Consider the following 17772-nt stretch of genomic DNA (forward strand, 5'->3'; position numbering starts at 1 on the left):
GAATCTTCCATAGTTTAGGGATATTTTATATACCTTAGGTTGCTATTTACCTACTTACAAAACTACTATTATACTATATAAAATTCTGCACTTTAAAGTTGAATATTTCGCAAACAAATCACTGAATCGAAAAATTGTCTTAGCAAACCTCTAATGGGTTAAACTATATCCAACGATACCCCACACTACAAGGTTGGATGAAAAAAAAAACACCCCCAATTTACGTCTATGGGAGGTACCCTAAAAAATTTTTTTTATCCAAATCGGCTTAAAAATCACATGAAGATAAAGGTAGAGATATCGTGATAATTATGGCGAGATAGTATATTTAATCAACTGAGTAGGTACTCTTCTTAACATAATTCTGTGCGAAGTCCAATTTCTGTATGCAATTATGTGAAAGAACACTGTATTTGTGATCATTTCAAAGCTCAAAATACAACAATTACTACGAAAATTTACTAAGCGAAAATATGTAGAGCGGATTACAGTGATAAGCAAAATAAAGTGATAAATCACCTGATATTATGTTTATTTTTCACCCTCATGATTATCGGCGAATTGGTGAAAAATTAGCTCTTTCATAATAGTTAGTAATTTTTGTAATCACCAACATCGCGTATCTTTTATTACCTACATTAATTACTTATGTGGATCGATATGTAAATAAAAAGCCAGTCATATAAAAACCCTCAGAGGATACGCAGTTACCTAAATAAATATTAAAAATGAATTTAGAAAATCGACAGTTTAGATTTAAGCTTTGATAAAATTAAAATAGTGTAATATTGGATTTTGTCTGAATCTCAATTAATTTTATAATATTAAATTAGTTGGATCAAGAAGTGTTTGTTAAAATGTCGGCGGAAAAGACCCTAGAGAAGTTTCCCTTTGAGGATGCTCTAGATAAAACAGGTATGTGTGTCTTCTAAAACAGTACCAGTGTAATTATTCCAAAGACTACAGTGTAATTTATATAGGCAAAAACTGGTGTGCTATCATCGCGCGACACCTATTCGAATTCAATATGTTTGATCGCGCGTTCGTACGAACTAAGTTCGCGCGAATAGATTTACAAACATTTGAGTCGCGCGACCGCGTTAGTTTCATTTAGGACATCGAATTCAATATGATTGATCGCGCGTTCGTACGAACTAAGTTCGCGTGAATAGATTTACAAACATTTGAGTCGCGCGACCGCGTTAGTTTCATTTAGGACATCGAATTCAATATGATTGATCGCGCGTTCGTACGAACCACAGGTACGAACTAAGTTCGCGTGAATAGATTTACAAACATTTGAGTCGCGCGACCGCGTTAGTTTCATTTAGGACATCGAATTCAATATGATTGATCGCGCGTTCGTACGAACCACAGGTACGAACTAAGTTCGCGTGAATAGATTTACAAACATATTTGAGTCGCGCGACCGCGTTAATTTTATTTAGGACATCGAATTCAATATGATTGATCGCGCGTTCGTACGAACCACAGGTACGAACTAAGTTCGCGTGAATAGATTTACAACATATTTGAGTCGCGCGACCGCGTTAGTTTCATTTAGGACATCGAATTCAATATGATTGATCGCGCGTTCGTACGAACCGCAGGTACGAACTAAGTTCGCGTGAATAGATTTACAAACATATTTGAGTCGCGCGAACGCGTTAATTTCATTTAGGACATCGAATTCAATATGATTGATCGCGCGTTCGTACGAACCGCAGGTACGAACTAAGTTCGCGTGAATAGATTTACAAACATTTGAGTCGCGCGACCGCGTTAGTTTCATTTAGGACATCGAATTCAATATGATTGATCGCGCGTTCGTACGAACTAAGTTCGCGCGAATAGATTTACAAACATTTGAGTCGCGGAGACCGCGTTAGTTTCATTTAGGACATCGAATTCAATATGATTGATCGCGCGTTCGTACGAACTGAGTTCGCGTGAATAGATTTACAAACATTTGAGTCGCGCGACCGCGTTAGTTTCATTTAGGACATCGAATTCAATATGATTGATCGCGCGTTCGTACGAACTGAGTTCGCGTGAATAGATTTACAAACATTTGAGTCGCGGAGACCGCGTTAGTTTCATTTAGGACATCGAATTCAATATGATTGATCGCGCGTTCGTACGAACTGAGTTCGCGTGAATAGATTTAAAAACATTTGAGTCGCACGCCGCGTTAGTTTCATTTAGGACATCGAATTCAATATGATTGATCGCGCGTTCGTACGAACTGAGTTCGCGTGAATAGATTTACAAACATTTGAGTCGCGCGACCGCGTTAGTTTCATTTAGGACATCGAATTCAATATGATTGATCGCGCGTTCGTACGAACTGAGTTCGCGTGAATAGATTTACAAACATTTGAGTCGCGGAGACCGCGTTAGTTTCGTTTAGGACATCGAATTCAATATGATTGATCGCGCGTTCGTACGAACTGAGTTCGCGCGAATAGATTAAAAACATTTGAGTCGCGCGACCGCGTTAGTTTCATTTAGGACATCGAATTCAATATGATTGATCGCGCGTTCGTACGAACTGAGTTCGCGCGAATAGATTTACAAACATTTGAGTCGCGCGACCGCGTTAGTTTCATGTAGGACATCGAATTCAATATGATTGATCGCGCGTTCATACGAACTAAGTTCGCGTGAATAGATTTACAAACATTTGAGTCGCGCGACCGCGTTAGTTTCATTTAGGACATCGAATTCAATATGATTGATCGCGCGTTCGTACGAACTAAGTTCGCGTGAATAGATTTACAAACATTTGAGTCGCGCGACCGCGTTAGTTTCATTTAGGACATCGAATTCAATATGATTGATCGCGCGTTCGTACGAGTAAAATTCGCGCGAACCTACGATGATCGCGCATTCGCGTTCTATTAGGACGATGCCTTAGACAATGAAGCCTCCAGTGAAATCCCATCACTGCCTAGTTTATAACGTTCCTGAGGTCATATGAAGTAATAAATGTTAAAAAAATTAAAAAGTACGTATCATCGGAAAGTTTAAAGAAAGAAATAATAAATTTATTTGCCCTAATTCAGCACCGCTTAAAAATCAAATTACAGTTAAAAATAAGAAAACCTTACATATTCATATATACTAAATAAGAAGAAAGAAAATAAAACATTGTGTCGAAAGATGCAAAAACGGCTATACTCAGCGTGTAACCACGGCAAGCCGCAACGCTGGTTTTCAGCTCAAAGTTCGTCTTATTTACATGGAACTTACACCCTTAACCACAAGTTTTTAAGCCAAACAAGATTACACTATGTGAATTTTGTACAAACTGTAGCCTTTTTATCTAACGCACTTTTAATCACAATCGTTTGTACCGCTTCTTTCTGTCACACGGTGTAAGACGAGGGTAGATGGAGAGTGAATGCGATCGCGAACGTCAACGCGTTAAAACAATACGGCCTCAGGTTATGTGATATGAATTTCGGCGGTATGCACAAACCTGCGAAGCAATTCAATGGTGCGTGTGAAGTTCCCAATCTGCACTGGACTCGCGTGGGAACTATGGCCCAAGCCTCTTGTTTTAAGAGGAGGCCTGTGCCCAGCAGTGGGACATATATAGGCTGGGATAGATGATAAATATGTCAAACGATACTATGTGATACGATATTATGCCAAAAATGGTAGAACTGTTTTAAATATAAGAAGTTCGTATAATTCTGTCGTCCTTCCAGGCTTCGGGCTTTACAACGTCCTATACACAATACTGACGGGGATGGTGATAATTTCGTACGTGACGGTGGCTTTTAGCAGTACCATCCTCGTTCCGGCCAGCGCCTGCGACTTGGAGACGACCAGCGCACAGCAAGGGGCCATGGTCGCGGCTCCCGTTGTTGGTATGTACTCATCCTTATGGCTGTAAGCTCTGACCTCGTCTTTCTCTCTCTATCTTTATCTCTCTCATTCGGGTCTCCGTCGAAATCCATGATATCGTTTGTCCTAATGTAATGTTTGCCATAATTATTATAATCCATAACTCTTTTTCCTCTAAAACCTTAAAATTTAAGGAATTTTTAAATGACCATCACGTAGAACTTTATAGGTTAGGTTTATTTTGTAACAGCTAGGAATTATTTATAGTTTTCAAGAAAAAAGAGTTATGGCAAAATAAATGATACGTACGAATGCCATTATACACCCCTCTCATTCTCTCTCTCTCTCTCTCTCTCCTAGGGCGCTATAACCTGTAGGGGCATGGTTCACTTAGTTTGCGATATGGCTAACACGCGCTAGCTTTACGGTCTGTAGCCTCAGTAGTCTCTCGCCCGCCATCGTAAACTACCATGTTTATATTGCTCTTATAAATGGAGCCATGTTGCAAGATTATTTCTCATTTGGAACAACCCACAAGAACCAGCAAATAGAGTACAATACTAAAAACCTTTTGTGGGTCTTGGCCTCCCTAATTATTTTTCTCCATTTTCCACTATCCCTGGCTTCCTTTCTCAACGATCTTCCTCTACACAGCCCTTCCACCGCTTCCTGGGGCATTCTTCGGGACGTTATGCTGTGGGGTCCATGCAGAAATTATCCTAACCATCCTGTCTAAATATCCTGCTCATCTAGTAAGCGTTTGTGCCTTACAATATCTGACGTTGGTTTTTTACGGGTCGGTGCTTCTACTTGTAGGTAGTCGTAATTCATTCTGGTACGATATGACTGTGATATATCGTCGCATTGCCCGAAAATTCTTTTAAAGACAATGCCAGCCTTTCGAACAATACCAGCTAGAGTTTGTTCTTTTTCGTTAGCATCCAAGTTAACCACATCAGTTTTTCGTACCTAAAGTTGTTTGTTTTGTCGTGAGTTAAAAATAACCAAGCGATATTCACCAAACGGCTCGCGTCATGCTTATCTCAGATTTAATTTGGGCAAAAGAGCCTTTCGAATTGTTAACGACCGGGAACTTTCTTTGACCCACTGTCTTTGTGGAGGGATGTTGCATACCTATGTATCTTTATAACTAAGTTACCCTCTCAAACGTGATCGTGGGTTAAAATCCTGTAACTTATTTGAAATTGCATGAAATTTACGGTGAGAGAGCTTTACGGTGAAGGAAAACATCGTGATGCAGTACTTCGTATCTTGCTGTTCCGCTGACGCTACTATTATTTAATACGAGAGTGATAGAGACGGTACGATACGAAGTTCGATTTTCGAATTTAATAGCTATCCAATAAAACCATTCAATGGTATGCATGTAGCTTCCAATCCTCATTGGGTCAGCGTGGGAAACTACCGCCCAAACCCTTTCATTTTGAGAGAACCCGTCACAAGTATGTAAGCTGGGTTTGATGATGTTTGGGACATTTAGAACTCTTTCTATATCAGAACAGAAATATATAATCTGAAAAATGCCGTAATATGGAAAAGTCGCTGTCATTCTGTAAATGACTACAACATTTGTGAAACTGCTGATCCGCCTGGATAAACAGTTTTATCTGGATGATGTTTCAGTTTCAATTTATACGTGTTTGCTCATTTATTATACACCTATTTACTGTTTTTATATGTAATCATTAAGTATACCACACCTTACGTTTTACTGTTGGGCTTTTATTATTACGAAGGTTTTTTTTTATTCGACTGGATGGCAAACGAGCAAGTGGGTCTCCTGATGGTAAGAGATCACCACTGCCCATAAACATCTGCAACACCAGGGCTATTGCAGACGCGTTGCCTACCTAGAGGCCTAAGATGGGATACCTCACGTGCCAGGAATTTCACCGGCTGTCTTACTCTCCACGCCGAAACACAACAGTGCAAGCACCGCTGCTTCACGGCAGGATTAGCGAGCAAGATGGTGGTAGCAATCCGGGTGGACCTTGCACAAGGTCCTACCTCCTGCACAAGGTGACTAAGAAATAACTACTCAAAGTCACAACTTGTATAGTCAACAATAATTCCTAGGTCACCATAAAATCGTGTCCATTATTTTATAAACATTTTTAGATGCAAATAAAATTATTTGGTATGATAATCAACTACGAACATTTCCGGTGTTCCCTTCTTTCACAGGCAGAAATTTCAAAGAATTTTGTTTCTCAGTTTAATATTTAGTCCTTGTATTTTTACTTCGAATATTATTGTTTCAATTAGGTACTATTCACTTGAATGAGACATATTTAATAGAATTTTGGTGTCTGAGTTTTTGTTATTTAATAAATTAAATCAATTAATTAAAAATTTGTATACATGGTATTTAATGTAAAACCGCGAGTCATTAAAAACCGTTAATGCACAAAAAAGCAAGCAAAAAACTGAAGTTTTCAACAAAATTTTCCCTCCCATTTCAGGCAATGTCCTGGGAACTCTGATCTGGGGATACCTGGCGGACACACGTGGCCGCCGCAGGATGCTGTTAGTGTCTCTGTGCCTCGCAGCAACCATCAACGGCCTGGCCAGCATCTCCGTCCACTGGGCCATGCTCATGATAATGCAATTCTTTGCCACCTTCATGTAAGTTTCTTCTGAACAAGGGGTAACCAAATCAAATGGTTCAAATCAAGCTCACGATTATAGCCAGGAGAATGTACGAGTACACAAATTACCTACTTAGATATATCGCAGCGTCAGGTAGTCGGGAGGCACTCGCAGGTTCAGGTTATTCTACCGCGAAAATAATAACACCGTATTATCACTGAATCACTAATATAATGAATTTAAAGCACAAACCATTAAACTGTATAAGGATTGCACTAATTTGAATGGATGTAGAGCCAATGGGTTTATAGGCATGCACTGCGTGCGGCGATCTGTCAACGAATGCCATGCCAACCGCCACCGCCATGACACCTACAACTCCATTCGGTGTTACCCGCTCTAAAAATAATAAATGTCAAAGTACCTTCAATTAATAACTTATTAAACTATTAAGTAAACAATTCACAATCAATAATCAACTATAACTATAGCGCGCGCCGTTAGATATATTAAACAAAAAAAAAACTAATATCGTTCTTCCGAGAAAAGATGGGCCAGTGCAGAGAAATAGTTTAAATATTTCCATCCAACAAATACAAAGAGGTTGATTAAAAACATGCTGTGTCTGACCGTTTTAACTTAAGAAATAAGGTAATTAACCACGAGATCATACTTTAAAATTATTTATTAATTCATTAATTACAACAAAAACATTTACAATTTTTTGCTTATTCTTTCGTACGAATACGAGTGATTAATCTAGAGGTACGAATACGAAAAAATATTTCTGTCCACGCTTAGGAGGTACCCTGTATGCTGCAACTCCAGCTTTAAACAATTATGTTGCGTGTGTTGCAGTAATGTCTTTTTCATCACACTTGCTCGTAAACAGTGTCATAACATGCAGGCTACCTTGGTTGCAACCCCCAAATAAAACCCTCGACCTTAATGTGCTTGTCATGAAACCCGTGGTCGGTAAATGAGTCATTGCGCGTACAAATTTTCTTGTCATTAAGCCCAAGGTCGGTAAATGAGTCAATGCCCTTACTGATGGTGCTGCGCGCGCTGCTGCAGGACCACACGCACACGCACGTTGCGGCGCATGCTGCGGGAGGGGAAGGGGGAGGGCGGCACTGACAAGAGCGCTGCCTAAGGTATCGCCAATATTTGGAACAATATATGTTTTCGTTTAGAAATAAAATTTTTACTCGCAAATGTGATGAAAAACATTGTATGTCGCACGGGCGGTACTAGAATTACGAACATCGACTCATTAAAGCTAATAGACTCTCGTTCGTAATTCCTAATTTACCGCCCTTAAGACACAATGTACTATTATTTTGTGGTTTCAGGGCTTCGGGCCAATACGCGCTGTCTATGACGCTCCTGAGTGAGAGCGTCCCTAGAGCACAACGCAACATCGTCGTCCTTCTCGTTTCCAGTATTTTCCTGCTGTCTCAAGGAATCATGTCAGGTAATAATTGTGGCTCGAACCATGCTCGAACTGTACCTGGGCGTTTTCAAAAAAAGTGTACACTTTCCTTTAAAAATGTATATTAATACAAATGTATTATCATACAAAATTTTCTGTGTCAGTTTGGTGACGCCCATACTGAGTGTATGAAAAAAAACGTCACACAACCTACACACAACTGACTTTTTTTGGACATTTATTTAAACTATCTAAGTAAATCAGTTATGCTCTTGATACTGAGTAGGAAAACCTTATTTAAAAAAATAAGGTAGGTACACTTTTTTGTGAAAATGCCCACCTATAACTCAATACTCAATTTTATTGCTCTTCCACAATTTAACATTCAGAATTATGATGGCGACTTTTGAGAGGCATAGAAGCAGTTGTCTTGCTCTACCTTGATGGAAGGTTAGAGCCGAGCTGCTGCTCCTCTTGCTCTAGCCCAAGGCCGGCGCTGCAGGCATTCTTCATACATCGTCTTCAGACCACGATGTAGTTTTTGAAAATTCGCATGGAAATTCAAACAGTACTTGTTAAAAAGACCGTATGTTGTTCGCAGTTCTCGCTATCCCGATCCTTCCCCTGTCCTTTTCCAACTACCTCTCCTCTTTGGACATCTACTGGAATTCCTGGCGAACCCTGCTCGTAGTCTACTGCCTGCCTAGTTTGATCTCCGCAGTCTGTCTGTTCTACATGCAAGAGAGCCCTAAGTTTGTGCTGGCCAAGGGTGATGAGGAAGCTGCTTTGAAGATATTAAAGATCATAAATAGAGTGAACAACGGGAAGTCCAAGGAGTTTGAGGTAATTAAGACCTGCGTTATATTAACTTTATACACACCACTGAACTGTTTTGCTGGTGCATGCAAGTTTCCTAAACATGCTTACCTCTATCGGAAAGGTTAACCTTACCTTCATGGTAAATTTCAAATTTATTGGTGTGCGTGAAGTTTTCGATCTGTATTTGGACCTGCGTGGATACTAGGTACAATTCATGCCCTTTCTCTCTGCTATAATAATGCATTTTTTCTTTAGGTTAAAGGTATTCTCTTGGAATCATCGACAGAAGTTGAGAAGGCAGCTGTGAAAGACCAAATTCTGCCACTCTTCAAGTTCCCGCTTCTCAAACCTACACTCATCATATCTTCGCTCTTCATTCTGTTCCAAATGTTAGTATACATCGGTTGTTTGACGATTTATTTATTTTTTACCTATCTAATAAGTATAGTCGAGCAAACTGAATTATGAACCAATATGGATGGTCAATAACTACGACATTATTTTCCCAAAGTGTACCAATTTATGGTTCGTGATAACCAAAAAGCTTTCTAAAAAATTAATTCCAAAATTTCGGAAAACTATCTTGATTGAACTCTATATCAGACTGCATTGCGTGGGTGGGTAGCTAGTGCTGGTGCCGCGCTGCTGCGGTGTAAAGTACCAGCTAACTACCCTGGAATCGACCCAATGCACACCAAAGCAGTCAACGTGTCTGTCAATGAACTAAAATAATTTCCTTGCTCACCCGCGACCTTACGATAGCTAAGCTTATGCAAAATATGCGTGTTCATGCAGTTCCTCCACCTCCACACTGTAAGAACACACACAAATCACACAAACCCATCTATCATCACCACCACACTACACTGACGCGTTTCGAACTCAACCAGAGCTCATCTTCAGAGTGACACAACCGTACACCATGCTACCAGTTGTTAGACTCATATTTCATGAACACGCATATTTTGCATAAGCTTAGCTATCGTAAGGTCGCGGGTGAGCAAGGAAATTATTTTAGTTCATTGATATGGACCTCCGCAAAGTAACGCCTGATTCAATAAACGTGTCTGGCCGCAAATATTTTTGCAAATCGGAGAAAAAAATCGATGACCTTCCTTTACTTATGCCTTATTATTTGATAGGGCCGCGTCCTTCATGGTCTGGCTGCCAACTATCTCGAACCAGTTCATCCAGACGGTGCAAACGGGCGAAGGCTCCGACATGACGCTGTGCGGCATCATCGCCTCCAGTCTCGACGCGCCCCCTGATGTAAGTATAGTCATCAACCTCCGTGGTATTACCTATATGAGGACCAGATAGACTAGTGGCTCGAAAAACTCAGTTAAAACACACGACACGCTACAAAAATATGGAACCAGTTCCTGGAACAGCATTAACACTATTCGATGTTTTATTTTCCCTACATGTTAATAAATCTGTCACTCTCTCATTTTTAGGGTACTAGGAACCCTTATAGTTTCGCCATGTCTGTCCATCTGTCTGTCAGCGGGTAAGCTCAGAGACCGTTAGTACTAGAAAGCTGTAATTTGACATGAATATACACGCTATCAGTCACGCCGGCAAGGTTACAACCTAAAAAAAAGTAAAAAAAATATTAAGGTTACCGCATGGTCTATGGAAACGTAAAGTGGGGGTGTTTTTTTTTCTAAGGTAGTAAATATATAAAATTTACAAGGAAAATTATAGCGGCTAAGATTGCTTGAGAATTATTAGTAGGTAGTTTAAGAGTTAATAGCAACCTAAGGTATAAAACATATACCTAATTTTGGAAGATTCGGTACACAATACGAAATCCTTACAAAAATATTATTTGATTTTTTCGTAATGGCTACGGAACCCTATCCTGGGCGTATACGACACACTCTTGGACGGTTTTTTTTAATTAGCCCATTAAAGTGTCCCACTGCTGGGCAGAGGCCTTCCCTTTTTTCGCCATTCGTCCCTATCGAGAGCATGCTCCTGCCACTCTATTTGATATGCGTCCAAGTCGTCCCGCCATCTTCTCTTCGGTCTGCCTCTGTTTCGATGGCTAACCCACGGAACCCGTATACTTCGATATATAAAAATTTAGAAATTTCTTGCCCTGTTTTTTTTCTCGATATAACTAATGTACCTACATTATTCTACGTTTCTATATTTGGTACTCCTCGCAAAAACGGCTCTAGCTTAAATATAACAATAATGTGTATCATTTTATTCCAGCCTGACGCAGTGCCATGTGCGATCGACGTCACAGCACTTCTAATGGTACTCGGTGTTTGTGGGCTGCAGTCGATCACCAACGGACTCCTCAGTGTGGTAGGTTCTAAACGCATCCATTGTTGAAATGTGTACCTCGCGAGTGAATGATTCGAAAGAACTATTTATCAGTATATATTGCTCACTGGCTCACTAGCTCTTTTCGGTTTCAAATGTATCAGTATATATCTTTTAATTTTCTTTTCACACCTCTCCTTCAGAAAAGTAACTTTTCCTCCCTGACGAGAGGGAGCAAAGTGCAACTTTTCTGTTCAAGGCTTTCTAAGTAATGCTATTTTTTGAAGTTGATAATTGTAAAGCCACGCCATTTTCTATGCTGGTTGTTCTTTAATGATATTTAGAATTATTATTTTTTCAATTTTCTTAATTCTCGGTGTGAAAAGTTGTATGAGCCACTCGGGAGTAAAATTATTTTCATCTTGGGCGTTAACACTTGAATCCCTCATTCTCATTATGCTCAGGATTCCATTGTAAAATCCTTCGCTACATTCTGGAATCAATGTACGCCCTCGCCGTAAATACACCATTTTGCTCCCTTGTCACACAAATAACTATTTTCTTTTCTTTTTCTTTTTCTCTGGCAAGTCAAAAGGCTCGATTGAGTTGACTGAGCTGTAAAGTATCGAAAGGTTGCGAACGAGCCGTAAATCGATACGTAGTACCTTCACGCACAATCTTTCGTTCCTTGTCTAACTAAATGAAATGATTACCGAGCGAATGGATACAGTATACAGGCTGACAAACTTGTATGTGAACCAGATCAAGCATTGTTACACTTAACGTGAAATGCCGTGAAAACTTATAAATTCGTCAGTCGAGGATGTGTTTAAAATGAATTATATGATTCAAATTAACCACAGTAACCACTCCTCTAGCCTCTAGGCGTCAGATGGCAAATGGCGCAATTTTCTAGGGCATAATAAAAAAATTATGGCGCTTTTTGAGAGGCGTAGAAGGTGATGACAATCTAACTAGCGTCCTCTTGTTCAAGAGCTGGAGCCGTTGCTGCTTTACTTATCTGAGTTGCTTGTACTTATTCCGGGTCCTTTTGCTCGCTCGCTTTGCTTGCTCACGCAGCATTTTTAGTCATTAATTTTAGTTTTTACAATAGGTTATTGAAATGTATACAGAAATGTATGTAAAAATGGTAAATTATAGACTAGCAAGTGAGCAAAATATACTAGAGCTGAACCGACTGAGGTGAATCTAATGATAAGAAGGCAAGCGCTGTTAGAATACCACAAACGGGACTTATCACGCTATTTTTTTTTTTTATTATTTTTTTATTCGACTGGATGGCAAACGAGCAAGTGGGTCTCCTGATGGTAAGAGATCACCACCGCCCATAGACAACTGCAACACCAGGGTATTGCAGATGCGTTGCCAACCTAGAGGCCTAAGATGGAATACCTCAAGTGCCAGTTATTTCACCGGCTGTCTTACTCTCCACGCCGAAACACAACAGTGCAAGCACTGCTGCTTCACGGCAGGATTAGCGAGCAAGATTATTACACAAGTAATATTTACCTCGACGTTTCGGCAACGTTAGATTTTTTTAATCGGCCCGGATAGTCTCACATACCAGAGTTGCTGAGCTAAATGAGCTAGAAAGCTAAATAAGGGTTATATCTCGTGAGCTGAAGATAAATAAGCATTGTTTTCAATCAAGGTGGTGGAATTCGGAGGCCGCCGTAACACAGCCATTGGCGTGACAGCTTTTTGTGGGGTGTGCGGCATCTTGGTGAACTTGGTGCCTAATGCGATCGGCTCGGCCATCCTCTTCGCTGGATTCCTCCTTAGCATTATCGTGATTGGAATGTACACAGCAATGTGTGTGGCGCTGTTCCCTACGCATTTAAGGTATCTATAATCTTGATAATATGACTAAATAAATACAAAATATAGTAAAAAAAATATATTGCCTAAAAGAAGTTGGTTAAATTAAAAATTATCGCAGGTTGCTAAAGAGTTTGGCAATGTGTGAAAGTCTCAGCTTGTGCTGGGCTCAATAGCTCAGATTCTGAACAGACTTCTTTCAAGGTTTTCAGTTAGGTACCTATTTAAGTAACACCTTTGAAATCTACTACAAAATTCACCTCCTAACTACCAGTAGTAAGTAATACCTAATCATTTATTCTAGTTACATCTTTTCAATAGTTTTAATTATTTATTTCATAATATTAACGTCCGTTTATCTGCTATCTTGTTTTTATTGTACAGTCAAGGAATTTAATTCATGGGTCGCCATTATGGAACCTTTTCAAATGAAAAGTCATTACGAGTTTCCTTGTTAATTAATGCGATGTCACTATGACGTTTACTGTGAAATGGTTCCATGGTGGACAATGAATTAAACTCCTCGACCGTCCCATATTATTATTATATTATTATATAACTTCTTTCTTTTATTTTTTTGTTATGCGTCACCAATAACAATTTTTATTTCATCCATTCATCCCAGCCTTTAATACGTCCCACTGCTGAACACAGGCCTTCTCTCAGAATGATAGGGTCTTGGGCCCAGTGCGGATTGGGAACTTCACACACCCACCATTGAATTGCATCGCGGTTTGTGCAGGTTTCCTCACGATGTTTTCCTTCACCGTTCGAAATTCATGTGCGGAATTACATTTGAAATTTACCATGAGCTTTGCGGTGAAGGGAAACATCGTGAGGAAACCTGCACAAACCTGCGAAGCGATTCAATGGTGCGTGCGAAGTTCCCAATCCGCACTGGGCCCGCGCGGGAACTATGGCCCGAGCCCTCTTGTTCTGAGAGGAGGCCTGTGCCCAGCAGTGGGACGTATATAGGCTGGGATGATGATGATGATGATTATTTAATGTATTAATCAATTAACTCGCAGAGCGATGGCGGTTGCACTGGTGTTGTCAGCAGGTCGTATCGCCAGTTTCGTTTTCATCCAGCTCACCAACTTCTTGCTGGAGACCAATTGCGAGCTTGGCTTCTACCTCTTCGCATCTTTTTACACAGGTATAACAACTATAATCAGACTTTTTTTTTAAAGTAGCCTACGTATAGTGTCCACTGCTGGGCAAAGTTCCCCTCTTGACCTCCACAACTCTCGTTCTGACGCAATGTCAGGCCAGTCCTTTGCGTACGTGTCCAAATCGTCCCGCCATCTTCTTTTCGGTCTGCCTCGATGTCGCTGGCCGTTCTCCGGCACCCACCAAGTAACTGTGTGAGCTCACCTTTGAGGGTGCATGCGACAGACGTGTCCAGCCCAGTCCCATTTTAGCTTAGCAGTCTTTTTCCCAACGTCGTCCCAATCCGAAATAACCTAACCATAAAAAATTCATTGTTAATACAAGCTTTTATTGCTGACTGTACTTTTTGTTGACTGTACTTGCATTGTCTCCCAAATTACGTATGCGTACCAAATTTCAAGTCGATGCTATTAACCGTTGAAGAGTTCCGTCCTGCGGAGACGATCCTGGCTGGACTACCAGGATGTCACTACTAGATTATTGTATTTTCATTGTCACACGATTTACACAAGTATTCCAAATTTCAAGTCAATCTGACTACTGGAAGTTGGCCAAATTTAACTTGCAAGATTTGATTACAGACAACGGAACAGCTGAAACTAAATAAAAACTTGTAAAAATATCGAAATGATAAGTTTATCTTGCGTATCAGTTAAGTCTAGGAGCATTTTTTGAAACGTTATGCTTAGAAGACTGCGCCGCGAGAATCTTGGTAGAAACAGTTGAAAATGTTCCAGTTTCTTGGTAGGACGCAAATTTAATTTACGTAAAGTAATACTTATTAAGTCCAGAGGTTTTATTGTCAGACACTTTCGGAATCCCAATCGTTTTCATCACTCTTTCTGTCACATGGTATAAGACGAGGGTAGAAAGAGGTGGGGAATGCGAATACGAACGCCAGGGCGTTTAACCATATGGCTTCTAAGCCTTACTGCTTTCGTGTCACTTCCTGAAACTATAATACCCACCTAATAATCTTAACTTGACGAAGTATTTCAACCGGCATTTTTTTCAGCTTCTGCTCTGATTCTGATGCTTCTACCCGACGACCGAGTGCTGCTCAAACCTCAAATCACAGAGAAAGAAGAAAATGGCTCTGCGCGGCTATGATTTTAGGAAATTTTGAAATTGGATGGGCGAAATTACATTTAAAATTCACCATGGTGTACGGCGAAGGAAAATATTGTGAGGAAACCTATAGTCCTGTGAAGAAATTCTAATGATGTGGGTGAAAATATCAATCCGCACTAGATCGCTTGATACTATGGCCCAAGCCCCGTCATTCTGAGAGGACGCCTGTGCCCTGCAGTGGGACGAATATAGGCTGGGATGTGGCTACGATTTTTTTTTTTTGGTAAATTTATATACATATCTTTTGTCTAGGTAGTAAAAACACTGATTTTAACATACCAAAAAAAAATACATACTTGTATTTTTTTTATTCGACTGGTTGGCAAACGAGCAAGTGGGTCTCCTGATGGTAAGAGATCACCGCCGCCCATAAACACCTGCAACACCTGGTATTGCAGATTCGTTGCCAACCTAGAGTCCCGAAGATGGAATACCTCAAGTGCCAGTAATTTCACCGGCTGTCTTACTCTCCACGCCGAAACACAACGACGGTGCATGGTGGCAATCCGGGCGGACCTTGCACAAGGTCCTACCACCTGCAAAGTATAGTATAGCACCTAACGACCAAAAATAATTGGATTTTGTATAGGTTGTGCGCCGCTATTTTTAACCTCGATACAAAAAGAGGGATGTTATAAGTTTGAGCTCAAAGTCTGTCTATCTGTCTGTGGCATAGTAGCTTTCAAACGAATGGACAGATTTTGATGATTTTTTTAAACATGAAGTGAGTTAACTTTCAGTGGTTCTTAGCTGTTTGATAAAAATAGGTTCAGACGTTTTTGAGCTTTGAACTTTGAAATGACAATACCGGAGTTCTCTCAACTTTTCTAAGTTCGTTTGGTTTATGCTTGTTAGAGCTTTCGCTAGTTGAATTCGAACTTCGCGCCTTGCCGTCCCGCTGACGTTTATATTATTTAAAACGAGAGTGAGAGGGATGGAACGAGACGAACTTCGATTTTAGAATTTCGTAGTAGCCCCTCTGGCGCGGGTGCACGGAGCGGGCGCACGCCTGCGGGTGCGGGTGCAGCAGGGCTCGTAGTACGTAGTACTCGAAACTCGAAGTTCGTGTCGTGCGGTCCCTCTCGCTCTCGTATTAAATGGTATAAGTGTCAGAGGGACCGCACGACATGAACTTCGAGTTTCAAGTTTCAAGTCGCGTGAAGATAGCGCTGCTTATACTATTTTTCAACAGGCGTCCACCCGCTCCGTGAGAACCGCGTCAGCTAGCGTAAGGACCTTAGGGCCCTCGCCCACGGCTACTTTTTGTAGCGATGCTGTCGCGCGTTTTGCAAATGCCCGAAAGCATCGCCACTAACGTGCGTTAGTCGCATTGGCAACGCGCTACCAACGCGCTACAGCATCGCGACTCATCATCCCATCATCCCAGCCTATACACGTCCCACTGCTGGGCACAGGCCTCCTCTCAGAACAAGAGGGCTTGGGCCATAGTTCCCACGCGGGCCCAGTGCGGATTGGGAACTTCACACGCACCATTGAATTGCTTCGAAGGTTTGTGCAGGTTTCCTCACGATGTTTTCCTTCACCGCAAAGCTCATGGTAATTTTCAAATGTAATTCCGCACATGAATTTCGAAAAACTCAGAGGTGCGAGCCGGGGTTTGAACCCACGACCCTCTTGAGAGGCGATAGGTCAAACCACTAGGCCACCACGGCTTTTTTATATCGCGACGCGTTTGCATCGCGACTGTATCGATGCAAACGCGCGACGGTTTCGGACGACGTCGTGAAGAGAACGGAGGAAGGGTGTGAAGGGAGGGAGGGTGAAGCGCGACAGTAGCGCGTTTACATCGCGACTGAATCGTGGTTATGTGGGCGAGGGTACACAGCTAGCGATCGCATCGCGACTGTATCTATGCGAACGCGCTCGCTACTCGCTACTGCATCGCTACAAAAAGTCGCCGTGGGCGAGCGGCCTTAACTATGGATATTTATATACTCGTAATGACTGGGCACGTGTGGTGCAGCGCGAAAAAATAAACGTGACTTAATTAAGACAAGGGTGAAGATTAAGTATTTGATATATGTAATTATGATTAGACTACATAATTATTATCTACGTGGTGTACACTAAAGAGTCACTGTATTTTATTGTATTGTATTATAGATAAGTTAAATGTAGACATAATAAATTATAAAAATAATAATAGTTTTATTTTGTCCTTTTCCTATAATAACAAATGGGTAAAAACCTGATCAACGCGGCAAGGACATCTACGGCACCATTGGCACTGCTGGTGCGTTGCCGACAGTGCAAGAAACGGTAGGTGGGCATTCTCACTATTTTACCTACAAATGATTCGTTCCGCTAATGTTTCAATTATCCTGATGTATTTTATTCTGAAACTGTAAATGACATTAGACTCGAAAGGTTCTATATCGGCTCTCATAATTGTTGAAAGTCATACATAATGGTAATGTTTGTTATTGTAGCCTAGACATTCTATAGTTTCTTTGGAAATAATTCGATATAAGGCTAATTTTTTGTGTACGTTGTAGCGGCAGTAGAAGTACACCATAAGCTGTCTGTAATACGTTTCTTGAGAAACAGCCCTGAGGCAGACACCGTAGCCATCTAAATCGGATTCCATTTGTAATACGGATACTTTAAGGACGGAACCTAGA

General features: G+C 40.8%; 1 protein-coding gene across 1 annotated transcript; it reads left to right on the top strand.

Annotated features, from left to right (window-relative positions):
* Nucleotides 1-636: 636 nt before the first annotated feature.
* LOC141434228 (uncharacterized) lies at nucleotides 637-17294 on the top strand. The gene is made up of 11 exons (XM_074096602.1): nucleotides 637-915; nucleotides 3714-3875; nucleotides 6336-6498; nucleotides 7815-7936; nucleotides 8496-8737; nucleotides 8969-9102; nucleotides 9856-9982; nucleotides 10937-11032; nucleotides 12663-12853; nucleotides 13858-13985; nucleotides 15015-17294. The coding sequence occupies exons 1-11, from the start codon at nucleotides 858-860 to the stop codon at nucleotides 15107-15109; spliced, it is 1518 nt and encodes a 505-aa protein (XP_073952703.1). The 5' UTR covers nucleotides 637-857; the 3' UTR covers nucleotides 15110-17294.
* Nucleotides 17295-17772: the final 478 nt, after the last annotated feature.

This window comes from Choristoneura fumiferana, chromosome 13 (assembly GCF_025370935.1).
Source record: "Choristoneura fumiferana chromosome 13, NRCan_CFum_1, whole genome shotgun sequence".
Taxonomy (NCBI): domain Eukaryota; kingdom Metazoa; phylum Arthropoda; class Insecta; order Lepidoptera; family Tortricidae; genus Choristoneura; species Choristoneura fumiferana.

Coding starts and splice junctions, on each gene's coding strand:
- LOC141434228 (XM_074096602.1), top strand. CDS start 858: ATGTCGGCGGAAAAGACCCTAGAGAAGTTTCCCTTTGAGGATGCTCTA. Junction 916..3,713: donor GGATGCTCTAGATAAAACAG/GTATGTGTGTCT, acceptor TCGTCCTTCCAG/GCTTCGGGCTTTACAACGTC. Junction 7,937..8,495: donor GTCTCAAGGAATCATGTCAG/GTAATAATTGTG, acceptor TGTTGTTCGCAG/TTCTCGCTATCCCGATCCTT.